Raw genomic sequence first — 19,980 nt, 5'->3', positions numbered from 1 at the left:
AATTTCATCATGACATATTTATGTTTTATATAATATACACGAGGTACATCACACATTTGTTCATGACCTATGCTAGAAAATGCATTAAAAAAATTATGCCGAAGTAAGTTAATTATCACCAGACAGAAGTCCTTTATTTGTCTCTCCTGTATCTCAAGGCTAGCAAGTAGCTTCCACTGTTGAAAAAAGATGTTCCTCATCTTGATGCATATAGCCAAGGACAAGTTAAGATAAAAGGAAATGTCACAACAGTCCAGAAAAGAAACACCAATGTACCACACTCCTGCAAGAACGCAGTCATCTCAAGCAGACTTGCCGGTAGCATGAATAGGAAGTTTTGTTTCACTAGCAATGGTAAACAACTGCCCATGCACACAAACACAGCACCTGCATTTTCTGTTCACAGAACTTAACACCAAAAACTTCATATGCTAAGAAGTGTCTGAATGAAGAGAGAAATGTTGCAATATTCCTTGAGAAAGACAATCTGTATGAGATTGTTCAGCGATAACAGACACTGCTGAGGAACTTGTCTCCAAAACTCTGTAATGGCTGCTGCTGCATCAGAGGATATAGTAAAGAATAGCCTTTGAGAGAGAAATTCTCTGGACAACTGTAGCTTTTCAAATGAAATTACTTGTATGTATAATGGAAAAAACCTATCCAAGCAGAGTGCAATATGACATGATACGGCCAGCATTTTTCCATAAGAAAAACATAAATCCTGCCAGCTTTAACTTCTAGAAAGTCCTTTCCTTCAACATAGCACATTGCTAAGTCTAGCCAAGGAACAAGAGAAGGATGGAAGTCTGTAGGACTCAGACAACCTTCTACAAGCCAGCACTGGATACAACTGATAAGGAGGGTGATGAAGAAATACTTATCACTGAAGGTCACAAGTCTTAAAAGTTCCCCAAAACTGAACCAAAGTTAAACAACCATTTCTGGTTTTACTGAGGTAAATCTAGCTTTTGAGTTAGATTTTTGTTTTGCTCCAAGTCTGCCTTCAAACGGAACATAACTTGCAGGCACTGTTAGCATACTGCTAGCAAAGCAGCATACTCACCAATTTAGTGTCTCATCCAAAAGATCAGTGAAAGAATTGCTTAAAAGGCACCTGAAGATTCTTCTCAAGCTACATCTGAACCATATACACTGCAACGAGACTACAACAGGTAGGCTTTGGAGTAAAAATGAGGCTGTTTATGCCCAAGTTAACTTCAGGGCCATCCCTTCAGCCTTACAGCAGACTTTCCCTGACTATTGAGAGAAGGGAAGAGAGATACGAATAGTTATATCCTTAATAAAGCAACATGTAGATTGCAAACTTCTTGGAAAAGAATATTCACATTCCTCCCTAACTATAAAGTACCTCCTGCAAACTGTGCAGCAATCATACTGCACATTGTGGAAACCTCCTTGAACAGTTGGCATTTCAGCTGCAAGTTTGTTCCATTATAACAGATCTCCATAGTGCCTCTGGATCCAGCTGAAGTTCTGAGCCTTCTTAGCAGACTAAAGTTAGCAGGTTCTTCTACAAGAAGTATCCTTAGTGTTTTGGCTTGGATATTTATCCTTATTTTTCTTCACTCCAAGAAGAAAAAAAAACCCCAAAAACCAAACCACACAAAAGATGCAATAAGAAACTCTGGAAGGCTTCAGAAGCATTATTTCTTACTATAATATATTTAAAGACTTAACACTCCAAAAGCAGATATCAGCAAGGTAAAACCCATTTTCCATTAGAAGTCAGCAGTTGTAAAGGTTTTTAGGAGAATATATATGACCAATTTAATTTTGATGCCTCTCATTAAAGCTGAAGAAAGATCTTGTTCCATGCTTATACAGTCTGCAGGTTCAATGGAGCACAAAATCTTGACTGTGACCTGCAAGTGACACTCTACACAACACCACAATGTTAATCACCGATTTTTTTTTTCATAGAAAAGTGGCCACTTTCCTTCATGAAGTGGAAGTTACTGGTTTATAACTGTATCAGGCAATATGAAACCACAAAAAACAAATTACTGTGTAATCAATATCACATTTTTCCCCCAATTTAATCCTAACATGAATTCAATGCTTCAGTGCCATCTGGTTTCTTTACCTGAAAAATCTTGATTTCTGTGTGACTAACTGAGGAAATCTGGTACCAAACTAGTTGATCTGTCCATGCCTTCAAAGAAAAGAACTTGGCAACTGTAGTTCAATGGAAATTGGACCTCAAAGCATAGCAGCAAAGACTCATCACTTGCACAAGAGTTTTGAGCATCCACAGATTAATACATTGAAACAATGTAGGTGTTTGTCAGCAAGGTTTTCTGTCCTTCAAACAGTAATACAGTCGTCTCAAAAAACCAGAAGCCACATATATACAACGGCTTGTACCTGGGTCAGTAACAGCAGTCAAATAAAACTTTTATTACTATCTGCATCAAACTTACCAAAACAGGAAAAAAACCTGAACTGCTGTCTAAGATATCTTGTCATCCACATACAGTGTATGTCACCACCGAAGTAATTTTCAATAGAAATATTTAGATTTTCTGCAGTTAAAGGCTATTACACTCTGACACCAGGAAGACTTGCCACTCTGTTCCCTTCCTGTGCTAATCCCAGAGAATTAACATCCTACAAGATTTAAACATAAAACATTTAAGATTTGGAAGACTTTTTTCTTTCCTTTGGTAATGTTTCGGTTTACATGTCACCCTTAAAAAACTTCCTCCAGACAAACTGCTTTCTAAATCAGCTTGCTCAACTATACTCTTGACCTGCAGGCAAAAAATGACAGGGATTAATTTAAGATTCTCCTTCATAAACATATATGCAGCCAGTAGCTAAATCAGCCATCTCAGACAGTGGAGCTGCTAGCACATTCTACTCACACAAGATTCCAGCTCTGATAATTAGAGTAAAAGTACCTGAACTCCTTTTCCTTCTTTGGGTTTGGTTTTTTCCCCCCAAGGACCACTGCAGTTATAATTTCTTTCCAAAGACAGCAACATCACAGGAATTGGTGATGACAACCTTGCAGTCTTCACGTACTCCTAAGAGTACTAACTGTTCAAAGAGTAACTTCATATAGGAATATACTGATCTCAGATGCCCCCCTAAAGCATAGCAGGAGGAATTTCTTATGTAAAGCTGAACACCCATTCATACAGGCATATATTGACCTTATGGAAACAAAAGTTGTCCCTGTACACATGTACAAGGGGAACAGTATGGAGAAACACTTGATTGGAATCAACAGTATTGATTTCTCAATACTGAAACACAGTATTGAGAAACACTTGATTGACACCCCAGAGCACAAGCTGTAGGGAGAGGTCTCCCCTCCCCCAAAAATTCAATCTGAGAGTTCCATGAGGTAGAAAAATCTTAGGAAAAAATGAAACCGTGACATTTGCACCAAGACAACTTTACATCTTTGGTTTTGCATACTGAAATACGAAGTCCTACAATTCAAAGAGACTAGAGCCTCCTGTCTAGAAACCTAACACAGAATACAAAATACAAGCAACTTCAAAACACTTTTGCCTCTCCATTTGCAGTAACTTGCTGTGCCTTTGTTTGGTAACAGTACTTCAGCTTACCTGATTTAAGCAAAATTGTGAATAAAAATACACTCTTCTTCCAAAGAGTATTAATCAGCTAGAAGGTGATAAATCACTTGAATGGAATATTGTCGTTACTAATTTTCCAATCTACGTGCAAGAGGAAGACGTACGGCTCCAGGCTGCAGATTCAGTACCATGCAAATTTGGAAGAGAAATCGCAGTTGCTGGAACACTCCAGAGGTAAGAATAAAACGAAGTAGTTTCATCATGAAGAAGTGATTAATCTTGAACAGAAATTGTAAGTGTTTCTTGGAGCAAACAGTCCTTTAGTTTGTTGAAGGATTCTGACTCATGCATGTAGAAATAGATGAGCAGAAGAGAAAACAACTTTGATTTAAGTTTTACAAGAGAACAAAGATGATTACCCTGGAGGCTCAAAACCAGAAATGTGCCATTCGTATTTTAAATTCTTTGAAACTTTTGTTGTTTCTCTTCTCATTTCTATTATGACAAGAAAACTAAGTATAACCACAGTTTAAGAACAGCTGATGCTCCAAATGTACAGATCTCAACTGAGATGGCCAGCTCTGCTCCTCAAATATTTTACTTCATAGTATGCAAGTTGTCCTGCTGCAGTTCGATCACAAATTGGCAGTGGACCCAAGATCAGAATTTAGAACTCATTTTCCAGAAGTAATCTGGGAACCACTAAACAGTGGAGACATAACAGAAAGGAACCACGTATCCATCATTATTTAGCTTCCTGAGGACGTACGCCATGCGAACATTCCATAAGCAAAGAAAACGCAGCACTGCTTCTCCTTTCCAGTCCCTGAATGCTGAATTAAACACTCCCAGGAGAGTTCCAGGCCTTCAGTTCAGTCAGCTCACAGCTACCTAGCTGCATGCTGCCAGAGACAGCACAAACTTCATAACAAAAAAGCACATCTTGCTTCCAAACCCAGCTCAACCATATTTCTTCAAATCCCAAGGTCTGTCCAGTAGCGTGTCGGTGGCAGCAACATGAGATGGCACAGCCTGCTAAGGGAAATTGTGTCCTAAGGGTACCAAAAATGATTCGCCATGACAGCAGCATTTATATAAATGAACAAAATATTTTTTCTTCTGGTAATAATAAATTTGTTTAGATGACAGCAAGGTGTCCCACAGGCAGAATTACTTCATTCCTTTCAAAAGGATTCCCGAAGTGTTCCAATGATGTTGAAATCTCAAACTGGGAAAAAGTGATTTTGGCTGGTGAGGTCATGTTCTCTCAGTTAAAAGCACACTACTTACAGACTATACTTCTGTAGGGATCACACTTTCTAATGTGACTTGCAACTTACAGTTCTATGATAATTTTAAAATATTCAACCGCGTTAGATGTGGCCTTTTTAGGGATAGGTTAATATATGATTCAGTGTAACGTCACAACTCTACTTTTCCAATTCAACCCTTTCAGATAAAATTCTACTGAAATCCTCTCAGTATCCCCATGGTTACCTAAATGGTTGCTCAGAGATTAAAAGGCTTCTGAAAATAGTTAAAACGCCTCACAAAGAGAAAAGAGCAGTGATGTACTCTAAGGAAAAACTAATGGACAGGGTTAACAAAAATGACTGAAGCCAAGTCCAAAAAATGCCAAACCCAACTTGATGTGTGAAAAGTAAAACTAACTTGTACCAATACCAATTCTTCCCTTTGAAAGACTGGGAACTAATAATGCAAGGTAAGTTATTTACCTTTGTTGATGTAAACATTGGAGGAAACAGAAAACCAGATTTCTAGAACTGACCTAATACTCTCAGCTATTATTTCACTCTTTCTTACCACAGTCTGACCACCACACTTAATGAGCAATCCTACAGTAAAACACAAGGTGACTGAAGACGACAGCTGTGCTCTATCCATATAGCACAGCATGCTGCACATTCCCTTACAAAAACCACATGTACTTCTCTCTTGAGACAGGTTGCTTCAATATTAAAAAAGCAAACTGACTTGAAAAAAAAACCTGAAGTGTCATAAGAAACTATAATTCAAAGAAAATACTGTTTTAACAGTCAACTTTGTTGAGAAGGCAACAACTCCATTCTGCAGCAGCTGATGTTTTTTTCAGAGCTGAATTTTTCAATGTGATGCACAGAAACAGCTCCACTTAGCACAGCTGCATACGTGGTCAAAGATGGATCATTACATGAGAGTGCTAGATGCATGTCTTCCTATTTAGTTATCAATGAAAGTTGGTATTCATTCTGCTCAGTGCTGTGAAAGGTTCTACTGACAATTTCAATGAGTGTAAGAGTAAGAGCTAAATCAGGATCAAGACAACGTACTTAAGGACTTTCCAGACGAAAACAAAATCACTAATCACCAACCTCTGGTTAGGAGCCAAGCAAGGGACTAGCTAGCTATTCTCAGTTCTGCCAGCAGCAATGATGAATTTTTCCTTTTTGCATGATTTCTTCAGTCACTGAATGTCTGGAGTATGTAGAATCTGCTACAGGTTGTAGTTCTGGCATAAGTTATTTTCTTTCAGAGCCACTTCCCATCAAGAAGTTGAAGAGTGATCTGCTAAGCATTCAAACCAACTGAAACAAATGGCAAAGATTATGGATATACTGATATTTCTGTACTAAAGAAGGTGAAACCAAATGAACTTCAGGAAAACAACCCTTCAGCCTTTTCTGGTCAAACAGTCTGACAACAGTCTACAATGGTATGTTTCATAACTGAATTTTGCTTTAAACTTCAAGACTGATATTTTCAGTCCTTTCTCATCAGAGTAAAGTATAATTTTATGCATATTCTCTGCTCATTTTTCTTAGTTCTACATGCACCACAGAATAAACAGCATGACATAATCTCTCAGTATTATCTGCTGAAATAATTTCAAAATTTGTAAAACCAGTAAACAATATTATAACTTCTGACAGACACTATCCATTTGAAGGCTCCAGAAGTATTCTTTAGTCTGGAAAGAAAAATGTTAGAAAAGGATCTGGTACGGTTGTATTACCAAAAATACAGACAAAATCACTATCAGTTAAGAGCCAAGAAGCAGCATCAACCTATGGTGTGCCACAAGAACTCCAGTTTTGTTATGAAAAATTGAGTATAGACTGAAACCCATTTTACACATACCTGAGAGTAACTTCTCCAAAGTGAAGCTCACCTGATTTCCACTGCAATACACAGTACTCATTTCTTGTTAACTATTAGTTTCCTTTTGTCAACAATTCTCTGTCACAATTCAAAGAGTACTTACTCAGCAATATTTTGAGAAGCATATATGCTATATAAATTAAGTGTAGGCAGAAAATGTGCATTTAATACCTTCTATTTTAAAAATTCTGCATTCAGGGAGCTCAGTTTTCTTGTATAAACATATTTGGGGCATAATACAAGTTCAGCTATTCTCCTTGTTTAATGAAGAACTTCTAATCATGCACCACAGAAAAGGCTGAGAAGCAGCCAATAAACCAAACCATTAGAAGGGCAAACAAACCCATCTATTACAACCATGCTCTCCTTTAACAACCTGAACTACCACCACACCAGAACGAGCTGATTACCATCCTAGATGCAAAGCACAATGTAATCACTCAACAGAAAAGGAAAATTCAGGACTTCATTTTCTTTCCTCAGAAAGACCAGGAGAAAAATTCAATTCACCATTAAAACAGCAATTATTTTCAAATTTAAACCTCTTTCCTGGTTACGACATCGTAAATGCAAAGCATTTGCTTTGAAACCTGTGAGGACAACAGAAAGTTTTCATCAGCAAACCCGATGCTCTGCAGAAGTGATATCCCAGCATTCATGAAGAATCTGTACCACTTTTAGTAGTGTGGACTGTTATTCACTCATCCTTTTTTTTAATCAAGCTTAACACATTTATCAAAGGAAAAGAAGGGTATAACTTCTGGTCTTTGTCACTTCTCTTAATGAAGCATCTCTATGACTCAGTAGACTTATGAATGGAATTAAATACCCTGACAGGGATTAGTGTTGAATAAAAGACATAATAAGGCCAAAACTAATTCTCTAGGCTGTCCCTCAGAAAACTCTGTAGTACCTGTTTTCATATTGAGGATTAAAGACAAGTTTTTCATACACTGCTACCTTGAACATTATAGAACCACCCAACAGAATTCATACTCACATAGTAATGAAAATTTGACATAATTGAGAAACTAGGATCCAAACATAATGATATTCCTGCTTCCCAGGAACATGAACTCCTAAAGGCCAGCAAGACCTGGGGTCTTAATGGATCTGTCTATGAGAAGAAGAGCAGGTGAAAAACCTAGAAGACAGGACACATTCCAGAATATGAGCACAGTATGTCTTCCAGGTAAGGATGGTTCTGAGCACTAACATGTGAACACAGACCACATTCAAAATGTGAAACAAAAACCATACTACATGGTCCACCAAGAACACTGAGTTTATAGTGAAATTTATTGTTCTGCTTTCTAATACAATAAGCTACAAGGTACATACAGTATAAAACGAGAACATCCACAGAGCAAATGTGATAAACATTCTGTGATGGTACAGTGGAGGTAACATCTGTCTAATCCTTCCACTTTATCCCACGAAGAGCAGCTAAAACTACTGACCCTCCCCCTCCCTCCCCTCCAAAAATATTAAAAAGTAAACTTTCTCTCTCACTTAGGAGTAGTGGGATTCAATGAGTTTTTTGAGGGCACTGGTTATCTGCCAGTATCTCAAGAAAATTGCTGAAACTAAAGTAACAAAGAAAAACTGTGAAGGTGGGAGTGACATGACCCATGCAAGATGCTCATGACACCTTGGTTCACTTCTCTGCAGAGCAAATGGCCTGTAAAGAAAGGAAAAGTTTGTTATGTCACGTAAACCAGCAATTAAAATGGTTAGAATTAAGATATAATAAACAACATCTGAACTCAACAGGACTAGCAGGCACACAGCTAAACTACTCTAAAAGGAACCACAAGCTTCCTGTAATAAGGCTGGGAGATCTGAGAGCTGATAATCCTTCCCCTTTTATTGTCAGGTGCTCTACAGTAGGGTGCATGGTGACAAAGGCACAGCTGACACCTACTACACACAGTTCCAAATCAAATAACCTCGTCTGGGAGAACTCTAACAATGGGGTGAACTGCAACTTCAACTCTTGAAAAACATCAAGGCTATAAACATTGATGGAACAACGGAAGATGAACATTTACCTTAAAGGCACAAAAATCCACTTAACCACTTTTTCATATATACTTGGTGCGGTTGAGGGCTCTCTCGGCAAGGTGACCACTTTCATCTGTTATCTTCTCCCAGTCAGTTTGCCCAACAACAAAACCAATGGCCCTCTTCCTGTCAGCATCTTTTTTTTCTTCTAGATCTGCCCATCGCACCTATGGAGAACATCCTATCAGTACAATACTCTTCCAAGAAATCCCTATATGAGTCTAGGCTTACCACTGCAAGTAAGAATACAAGAATACTAATTTCTACTCATTTTCTTTAGAACAGGTAAGTATTATTTTTTTTTTCTGATAGGTAAAGAGGGAAATTATTTTTAATTGAATAGACTAGGTGCTCTATGGAGTAGATGAAAGGTATGGATGATAAGCTTTTTCCATTTCAGTGCTATAGTTCTGAGAGTTGAAGTGTGACTACTACAATTATTTCTCTGTTCAAAGCAACACTTTCTGTAGGAAGAATTATCCAAGACTCATTTACTGTTTTACTTTTCTGGGAAATCTGTCTTTCAATTGCACAATGGAAACACCTAGAAGATGACTACAAAACTACAGAAAGACAGTGTTAAAGAGCAAGTCAGCAATGAAAAAATGAATGAAGGACAGTTTTCTTCTATATCTTCATGATATATTTCTATTTAAATTTTTCCACTATTTCTTTACACTAAGTCACTTTTTCATACATATGTTATTTCCCCATCTTTACATCTCCTTATCTGCACTGCACCTCTTTGTGGTAACACGGATCCCTTTAATTTATCCTGTTTAACACACACAGTGACACTCCCAAAACAAGACACTGATGGGAGGGAGAGCAACAGAAAGGAGGGTGAGAGAGATGCAATGAAGAAATGCTCCAGGCTGGAAACTCAGCTGAAACACACCAATGCAGGACAATAAAAAACAGTAAGTGAAAGAGCTCTTCTCTGCATACTGATTGGTCTCAGGCCTGTGTGTTACTGGGGAACGTAGCCTTATCAATTTTCCTCCCTATCCTCAGTCTACCTGGATTTCCCCTGACATTTCTACTGATACGCAATGTCAGTTTTCCTCTACCATCATCTCCTCTGCCAGTGCCTTAAATACCACCATTTCTCTCAGACACACTATCCAGTATAATCAGTTTTCTATTTGACATTACAGAGCAAAACAATACCCAAACACTGACAGTTAATTCAAATTACTGCTAGTGGCAAAAGCTGGTCTTTCTATTTTGCAGAAAGACAAAAAAAAGCATTATCTCTTTTTATTACATCTTTCATCTCCCTCTATGATTTTGCCCCTTTTTTCACAACAGAATTTAAACAGGCAGCACTTGGTATCCAGACCATGTCACGCATAGTTAACCTGTATTATCTACAATTCCTAGCTGTGTTATAACTAATATGTTTACCTCTGGAAGACCCTACTTGCAGGCATAACTTCTTACAGAATTTAATGGAACAGCAAAATGAAAAGGGAGTCAATGAAATTCCCATATTCACAGACATTGAATGACCTGATATAAGCTCTCTTTCACAGAGACCATTAAAAGGTTATATACAGACAGTAAGTCATTTCAAAATTGTTTACCCTTTTCTTTCCAGGTTCAGAAGCACGTGTATCATAGTCATCTGGAAGCTGCAGATAATCTTCTATTCTGCTGGCAATTGCTTCCCAGTCACGTTTTCTTTTAGTGCCAGTCCTCAAACCGTCCAGCTTGTCTGAGAACAAACACAGAGCCTCAGCGTTAAGGGAGATTATTTTTTCTATTATTTGCACAAACAAGACGAGTGGAAAAGTTTTCAAAAGAACAAGCAGCAGAATTTGTACATCCAGCTTGTCTTGACAGGTGTAATGATGAGAGTTGAAATAAACTAAAGAAGACTCAACACAGTTTTCAAGTTTTATTGATCTTTCACGTTAACTGTGTGGCAATAACACTCAGTGTTGTTTTCTAGATGAGGGAGAAAAGTTTGTTCTTCCGAATCTACACAGAGTCTGCCCTTACAGGTCCAATACAGCCAACAATAGCTAGGAAGCACAGATCCATCTTTCTGTATTTGAACATATCACTAAAGCTGTAGCATTTTTCCCAAATTTGGGGATCAATACTGTGTCAAACATGGCATACATGCAGTTTCAGGGAACTAGTGGCAATTATATAACTTAATGCATCAAAGACAAGTTTTTGAGATACTGTTTCTGTTAAACAAAATGCTCCTTGGAAAGCCTGATCCTCCCCTTTCTTTTTCTCTCCCCATAAGACAAACCACTTAAAAAGTCTTCCAGGACTGGGAGAAAAATATCTCAGAATCTTTTCTTTTGTGGTGTAAGAGGTCAGTCATGAATATTTGAACAGTACATTTGTCCAACAGTCCTCATTTTCTTCTTTTCCTTATTGAACAGATACATGAGGAGAAACAATTCCGTTCCTAGGTTCTAAAATTTTGTTCCACTTTAGACACTTATTCTCAGTAAAGAAAATAACACCTTCTTGAAATTATGTGGCAAACTGTCTTTGGAAAGGAGATGAAACATTCATTGTAAGATTATGAACAACAAAGCATGAAAAGGAAAACCAGCTCTGTAAGTCAAAGGAAATTCTGTTACTTGTGTCGATGTAAACTACCAGTTTATAAGCCAACAATTCAAGTATGTGTAGAAGGAACACTAAACTTGGCAATTACATTCATTAAACCATTACCAGTGATGTTAGAAATACTGTTCCAGAAGTCACTGTTGTAATTAAATTCACCCACATAAGACCTCAGAAATAGACCAAATACAAGGCAGCATTATTTTCTGGATAGCAGAAGATGATGTTCAAAGTTATGTACTTAAAGAAACTCAGTTCAGAGATGAGTTTTTTTACTTAATATGGGAGAGAGAAGAGTAACAATGGGAATAATGTGAGGCAATGGTACTGTAGACATGCTAATATAATTTGAAGTCCATAAACTAATTAAGTTATTTCTCCCTCATACACCTCAAAACCTTTTAAAGACTCCATCTCTGCCCCATTTCCCTGGAACAGATACAGAAATTCTTCTAATAAAACGTTATAATCCCCCTGCTTCTTAAAATAGCCAACATTTAAGAAAAATGTTCCAAATATTTGTATCTATTACATTATTTAGTTAAGGTTCTTCTTTTGCTCTAAGTTAAATCTGCCAAATTTGATGCTCAATCTCCACAGAAAGGCGACACTCCCTCTAGAAGACAAAATTGATTTATACAATGTTCCTCTGTTACTCCAGCTACATTCAATCAGTGTAGATCATTTGTGGCATTAAGCATTTTCCAGAAAAAAATAACATTGAAAAGGAGATCAACAAACTCATTGAGGAGCATTTAGGAACACGAAGAAGTGAAAATGGAGGAGCTCTCTGCTGGCAAGTACCTGTCGGCAGACATGTATTCCGGTTGGAAGGAAGCTGTGATGCAAGCTCACCTCATTACTGATGTGAAATAAATTAAGTCTCCCACTCCCTGCTGCACACCAAAGAACTGAAAACATTGCCAAGAAATGTGTAATGCCCAAACGTCAGTAGAGAGCTCAGAAGCTGTTCTGAATACGCAGCTCCCCTCTGTCCCTTTTTGTAACTGCTACACAGGATTTATTTTAAAAAGTTATGTCCTTCCATGTTTGAAGCTGGATTGCTTTTCCAGAGAGGTCTGCTTCCATCCATAATATTGCAGTTCAAGGTACATGTGTCATACAGCAGACACTACACAAATGTCAAAAACCTGCCACAAAGGATTATTTCAGAATATTCTTTTCTGAAAATGAGACAAGGTGTCATTTTGTAACACTGGTGCTTGTGATTATTTATGGCTGATAATATTTAGTGTTAAACTACTGAACATCATTTATCATTTCATGTTTAAAAACAATAAAGCAGAAGCATTTCGGAAAACCCACAAAACTTAAAAACTCACCTTTAGAATTTTTAAAGTAACATCTGAAAGCAACTAATTTAATTAGCTCCTTCAAAACCTAAATAAATCAATCAGTTAAATTTTGCCCTTCTTATGCAAAAGCCACAAAGTTTTATGTAGAATTCCATTTGTATTCTAGAGCAAACTTCACAATGGTATCAAAGTTTCAGGTACACCAGAGCTCATTTCTCCATTCCTGAAAGTTTGCAGAACTTGCCCCAAAGCCACACCATGAAACAGAACATTGCACTAAACACTACAGTCAAATTTTAAAAATTAGAGTCCATTACTTTAAATTTCAATATAAGAACCTTTGTGCACTATGCACTGAGAAGACCAATGAATAGACTTTCAGAATTAAATTGTGGCTGTGCACAGCACATAAGGAAAGGATAAATCACACACATACTCAAGAGGAATGTAAGAATAAAGTAAATCTGTGCTAAAGCGAGAGCTCTGGATCATATGTTTGGCGATTGTCACAAGTCAGTGTTTGCAGTCAGAATTCAAACTTTACGGACATTTTCTGAGGTTTATTACAATCAGCAAGATCTTACTGTGCTCTCCTGTAAACAATATCTACTCAGAAATAAAATGAAAAAAGCAAAACAAGACTCAGACCATCATTTTTGGAGTCTGCACTTATGTCATTCTGCAAATGTGTGCCTTCTGGGACTAACACAATAAACCTAATGGGCAGGCCAGCTCCCAGGAAATAACTCAGTTTTGGAGTAACTAATGCACACCCCACAGTTTACATGCCTTTCCAGAAATAATTATAATTGATCATCTACAATGAAGCCTTATTGTGAACTAAATATAGTAGTTCTTACTCAAAGACTGCAAGCGCTTCTAATGTACACCTTAAGCTAAATGTTGACTGCCCTGACAGAGTAATTTTCCAAAGAAACTGCATTCTTTACATAGGAATGCCTGGCTTTTTTAAAACCAAAGTTCTCTCAGAATTTACTTTTAATCTGTAGACCTACATATATATGAAACTGAATCTAGAGGGTAGTTATAAAACTAAAATTGTGAATACAGATTAAATAGAAAGCCCTTCTCAGCACCTGGATCTGTGTCTTGCAGCATGCTAACATCCAGTTTGTTAATGAAGTTTGTCTGTTAAAGGATTATTTCAACAGCCTTGCAAGTAACCTACTTCAGCATGAAAGTGACTCTGCTGCTTGTTCCCCATTTTACATTTAAGTGGAGACCATACAAAAATATGTTTTTTACATGATGGAGTTTTCATTATGGAAGGAAACGTAACACAGTTCTTAGCATGAACTTCAGAAATAATTTTACATTATTAAATAAATCATTGCTTATAACAAAAATGCAGAGCAATCCTAGCTTAATTGTCTAACTGCCTAGCTGTTTGATATGCCAAAATCATTGAGTACAAGGTGCCTCTGCTTGTACTGCAGGAGCCACACCATCGATATAACCCACAACTATTTCTATGACTTAAAAGAGAGCACAGCAGGAGAAGAGATGGTGTAGCTAAGCCCTTAACAGCAAAAGGTGGAAGGCTGCTTTATGTAAACCAGACCTCCTAACGCTATTTCCATTGTGCAGTTGTGATTTTGGTTATTGGAAAGTTATGATGCACAGGGCCGTACCACACATGAAGAAGCAAACCTCAAAATGTGAAGAAATGCTGTGTGCCATTTAGCTATTTGTGACTTCTCATGGACATGATACAAAAATAGCAGTTCTGAGCAGACTGCCTAGATAAAACCTTCATTTAGAACTTTTACTGTTCAGTAAAAAATAACCCAAACAAAACTGATCACAATGACCAGAAACCCCCTTCCCATGAATACTCCTTTCACCACAGCCATGGTGCATGCATTTCTGCCTGAAAGTTGATTTTGACTTTGACAGAATACTAATATCAGATCTCATGAGAACAAAAAAGCACAGCAAAAATTGTGCCCTTCTGCTCCTGGAAAGTCCATTTTACATATTACTAAGAAGAATTCTATTGCTCTCCTGGAACTGCAAAGCATAATGAACTTTAAACTTTTCAATGCCTGAGATGTTGAAAAGATACACAGACACCGAATCATTCAGAACCAATTTCAAAGCATGCTACTACTTTGTCCTCACAGATGTCAATTTTGAAAAGTGAGAAGCATCTTCAATACAGTTCAGCTATGAGGCATGTCTCCAAGAATGCAAGAAGTTACTGATGACACTTAAGAAAAAAAGTATGCAATATGAAAAAGAGTACAGTGCGATGTGAGTTGACTCTTTGCTTATATAAAAATAATAAACACAGCAAGATGAAGAATATACTGTTTTTTTTAAATTTGAAGACAAAGTACTTTCTTTGAACAGATGGAACAACAATTAATGAGTATATAAAACAGTGATGATTAGAACGTAGTAAAGTCTCCTGCCTCTGGCATTAGATAAATTCCTGTTCTGTATAGACGCTTTTGCAGTTTCAGACACATGTACGAAATCAACGCGTTTATTTGTCTTTGCAAGGAGGCACAGTAAAACCAAAAATGCAAGTCTGCAAACATCATTAGATACCAACTATAAGAAACATGAAAAAATAAATACCCACCTAGCTTTGCCTCAGAAGTGTCCATCTCCCATTTGCTTTTCGGAATGTAACCCTAAATCATACACAGAAAGAAGCTCGGAGGATTAGAGAGAGACACACATGCATATCACTTTTGAACTGGAAACAGCATTACAACGGGAGTTTAAGGTATTTCTTTTTGTAAGGCACAGTTCTCATTATCAGATGGAGACCAATTACTCGGTATTTCAGAACTTCTGCATCCACTTCCCATTCAGTGATTTCAGTAGCCCTTGCAAATCATTACAAGAGTGCTGCCCTCTGCAAACACAGAACTCCAGAATGAGTCTGCCAGACAGCAAACACACACAAAAGTGTGCAGTTACTGTATTGTATTATTCCAGGTGGCAAAGTCACTGCAACACAACTTTCAGGCATAAAGAATATTCAAAGCTTTACAAACACAAACGAAAAAGATACCGTAAGTTTTTATGAACACATTCTCAGATTTAGTACACACAATTTTCATTTAATCCTTTTGAAGGGACATACTAAATTAATGCATGAGTGGTTAATCCTCAATTAAACAGTTTTTTTTGTTTAAATGAGTGTATCTGCTGAGTCACTAGGATTTAAGTGTTACTTTTCATTTTAAAATGGTACTCTTAGCGCAATGATTCTTATAAAACAATTTTGCCCTACAAATAATGTCACCATGTGTAATGATCTTTAGCCAGCCTATTCTTTGTAAATGAGCATAATGAAAATAAATTAGGCAAAAAGGTATTTATTTTAGTTAGCCTCTTGTTATATTTTCTTTTTATATTCTTTGACAAGTAAATTGTTACTAAGTAACCCTCATTTCAGCTGTTCAGTTTTGGTATAAAAGTACTTATGCTCCTCTGCAACCACATAAAAAAGCTCAAGGTAGTGAATGGAAGCCCTCCGAGAGAATTTAATTATTTTTTAGAATGTTTTTTAATAGAGAGGGAAAAGAACTACTCTAGAAGATTTCAAGAAGAAAACAAACAATCCACAAACCAGCTTTATTACACTAACTTCTTTCCTGCTTTATTTATAGGTTTCTTCCACTGTGGTAAAAATATATGAGTACTTGTTAATACTATGTGTTACTAAATTCGTGTATTCCAGTAAATTCCAGAGAGCCACACTGCATTTGATTATATTCAGCACTGCTCTTAAAAAATCCTTGAATGACCTTTTTCTATCAAGCATGGATCAGTGACTTGAGGTTATCAGATCTCTGGATTTTCTTGGTTTTAATCAGATCTGTAATTAATGCAAACCAAAACAGCTTGTGCTGCAATATTTCCTTGTAAAAAATAAATAAACTTCATGTATATACATATGTTTATACATTTAAACCAAGTCGCACTTTAAAGCTTGCTCAGAAAGTTTACACCACAGCTAAAAGCCTGCAATAAACAAAGTGATGTGGGATACACTGGTGAGAACACTAAGTTAAATGTATCAATAATTCATACCATCAAGCACAGAAAAACAGGAATTGTCTGAATGCTACAAACAATCCTATGGGAGTTGATAATAGCAAGAAGAGTGACTTTGATGGTGTGAAATGGCCTATTGTGTGCTGAATCTATACAATATCCTGGTCCTCAAATAGGATAAGCAAAGATTCAGACTTTATCCTTTGGTACAAGACAGTTGGATATTTCAAAGATATCTGCCAGATGGCAGGAGCTTCAGACCTCCCTTTTCTCACAGGATTAAATGCAGCAAAATGAATTGCATAACCCTTATCAAATGCTCTCAAAAGGGCAAGAGATACCGAATACAGTGTCCTGTTCCACTTTCTGTCTGACATAATTCTCTGAGATTAGCCATCTGACTGAATTCAAGCGATTACCCACAGCAGATAATGCTCTTTTTCATATCTTGTGAATCTGAATAGAACACATTCTTATATGCAGATTACTTTTTGCTTACTCTTTGTCTCAAAGAAAAGGCCTATTGTTGTAAGTGCTGTACATGAGGACACTCCCCAGAACCCATAAACACACACACACACAGATTTATGCACAGATGTCTCAAAAGCTTAAAACAACTTTCTCTTTTAACTATAGCTCATGGAAATGGGACTAGCAGCCATATTCTTGTAAACATGGATGCATCTTTGAAATGTTCTAACCACACTTTATGCAGTCTCATATTCTGCACCAAAGAATAATTTAGGAAAGAGAATAAATCAGTCATGTTGAAAAAAACAGATGTTTATTAGAATCCACTTTTCCTAAGCTTTTTAAAATTCTGATTTCAACTGCTTTCTGCCCTGCCACTCCTGATGAATGGTAAATTTCCATCAAGGAAAAACACTTTGCTCAACTCAGACATTTTTGGTTACTTCCTGTTTATTGAACTTTAACTGCTTGGTTGTGGGCACCAAGATTTGAGACATTCAACTCATCAAGCACGGACCAGTTGCAGCTCCAACACATACCAAGAAGTTACAGCAGGAAGCCTTTCATAGCCTTTTAAATACATACCTAAAAAAGCCAGCCCTCAGGGCAATTTTGTAACCTTTATTTATCCAAGAGACCTAATGCCTCACCTTGTAAATACCACCTGACAAACAAAGTCAGTCAACCGTGGCAGAAAAACCAGTCTTCATAACTGTTATCACATACTGTGACAGCTGAGGAGAGTTCTTTAGACACGTGAGAGGAAATAATCTAAATTAATCTTTGCCCATTGTTCCCATCCCTCCACTTTGTGTAACTCTTAGGTTATCTGGAAGACAGCACTATTATGTACTGCAATTTAAAATGTCTCTACGAGGCATGTTACCATGCTCTGCAGACAATACTGTTTGTAGCACATACTCACGTATTAAAAATAAATTAGGAAGAAATAGTACGATTTATCATTAACGTTCTCCTAGAAATGTTTAAGTAAAAAACTGCTAGAAACATGTGTGTTAAGATTGCACTGCTAAGAACGGCAATGGGTTGGCATTTGTAAGACTGAGATTCTCTCTCAGACATATTAATGAACAATTTGTTAGGGATGGCTGATGTGTCTCCTACCAGTTCACTTTCTTCTTCCTCTGCTGTGTCCTTCTTTGCTTCTTCTTTCTGGTCTTCAATATTTGCATCAAAATCCTCCATCTCCACCTGTTCCAAAGCACATGCACAGACTTACAAGGCACTGTCTGGCTTTTAATTATTTTCTTTTTAAGAGAGTAAGTAGAGGTGTCCAAATTCAAACAGAAAAGAAAGGATTCATCTTTGAAAGTATGATGATGCAATATATATGAATCCTGCGTCCATTCTGGCTTTCGTAAGAAGCATGTTCTCTTCTAGCAACAGAGTGACAAAGAGTATTCTTTACAAAGATTTTCAGGAGAAAAGCAAAAATTGTTCATTCCCTTCCCTCACATGCATTCCTTGTGTTACCACTATCTGTAACAGCAAGATACTTCTCTTGCTTCCCACACAATCACATTTCAAAACTTGCAATCTCAGAAAAAGTTCTTAAACTTGCCATTTATATATACCTGGAATGGATGTCTCTGAATAGAACATCTCTACTAAGCCTTTATGTTTTACGTTTTTTTTAATCACAGGAAAGAATAATAGTAACCACGGAGCTCAGCATAACAAAATAGAAGAATCAAGACATAACATCTAACTCTGCTAATCTAAGGCAATACTTTCTGGCTCCACAGCTGTAGTGGGGACCCATGCATATACTCTGGAATACATAAAACTCCCGAAGTCTGTACAGTCCTTTACATAATTTGCAAAACCTTGTAAACCCCAGTCTGTCGTTCTCTGAACCTACTTTAGAGTGGAACCTTTTGCTGTCCTCTTAAAGATTACATTTTCCAGTACAAAGAATTTGGAGATGTAATAATAACTTGCTAGCATTGTGACAAACTGCAGAGACCCTCTGTCTAGTTCAGCAGTTCACCCGTTTCTATGGCTGTGTCAAGAGCTGTTCTGAGAGCAACAAGATATGGTTCATTGACAAAGACCACACAATTAACACACTAATTTATGCCCACAGCTCCTGGCACAACTGCCAAAGAAGAATGCAACAATACAGTAAGCTGACACACCAAAGATGCATGTCACGGCAAACTGCAAATGAAGTGAAAAGGCAATTATAGCCTTCTGCTACATGTTATTTATTTCTTCATTCTCTGCTAAACATCTGTATTTCTCAAAACAAGGACTGAGTTCAAATTTCTTTATTTCCTTATCTTACTTTCTCCAACTACTTTCTCAAAATGTGATCTAAATAATTCAGTAACCTGTAAAAAGTGCTGAGCTTCATCTAAGAGTGCAAAGTTTCTCTTTAATCTCCCTAATTGGTATTCAACAGTTGCTAAGAGCAAAGTGACTTCAACTCTTGCTCAAAGATGCCTAAGTCTGAGCTTCAAAAAGGTGATAAAAGGTAAAAATGTACATTCATGTTTGGGGTAATTCATAAGAATAACAAAGCACACTTTCCTGACACAGTGATTCTGGCTTTCTGAAGTGCCTTGCTTGTAATTGCCTTGCTGTGATCACATCTTTATCTGCCTCATATTTTCAGTATAGTCACATTGACCTAATCTGCAGTTTTAACAAGCACAGAGATTCTCACCTCTTCGATGGCAGCATCCTGCAACAGAGAACGAATGTCCAGGCGCATCATGTGGCGTGGTGCTGCCTCCCAGTGATCAGACATC

General features: G+C 37.2%; 1 protein-coding gene across 4 annotated transcripts in view; it reads right to left on the bottom strand.

The window, feature by feature from the left end:
- Window positions 1-7,435: 7,435 nt before the first annotated feature.
- YLPM1 (YLP motif containing 1) overlaps window positions 7,436-19,980 on the bottom strand; it is a 36,439-nt gene continuing 23,894 nt past the window's right edge. For 3 of the 4 annotated variants that reach the window (XM_038137907.1, XM_038137908.1, XM_038137909.1), the window contains exons 16-21: window positions 19,896-19,979; window positions 18,332-18,418; window positions 15,309-15,360; window positions 10,379-10,509; window positions 8,780-8,959; window positions 7,436-8,409 (exon numbers count right to left, since the gene is read on the bottom strand). In XM_038137907.1, coding sequence (XP_037993835.1) covers window positions 8,813-8,959; window positions 10,379-10,509; window positions 15,309-15,360; window positions 18,332-18,418; window positions 19,896-19,979 — 501 coding nt within the window. In that variant the 3' untranslated portion in view covers window positions 7,436-8,409; window positions 8,780-8,812. The remainder of the gene's footprint in view (window positions 8,410-8,779; window positions 8,960-10,378; window positions 10,510-15,308; window positions 15,361-18,331; window positions 18,419-19,895; window position 19,980) is intronic. The other variant, XR_005257068.1, reaches the window with a different exon arrangement.

Source organism: Motacilla alba, chromosome 5, assembly GCF_015832195.1.
Source record: "Motacilla alba alba isolate MOTALB_02 chromosome 5, Motacilla_alba_V1.0_pri, whole genome shotgun sequence".
Taxonomy (NCBI): Eukaryota; Metazoa; Chordata; class Aves; order Passeriformes; family Motacillidae; genus Motacilla; species Motacilla alba.
This window is presented reverse-complemented; position numbering and strand designations above follow the sequence as displayed.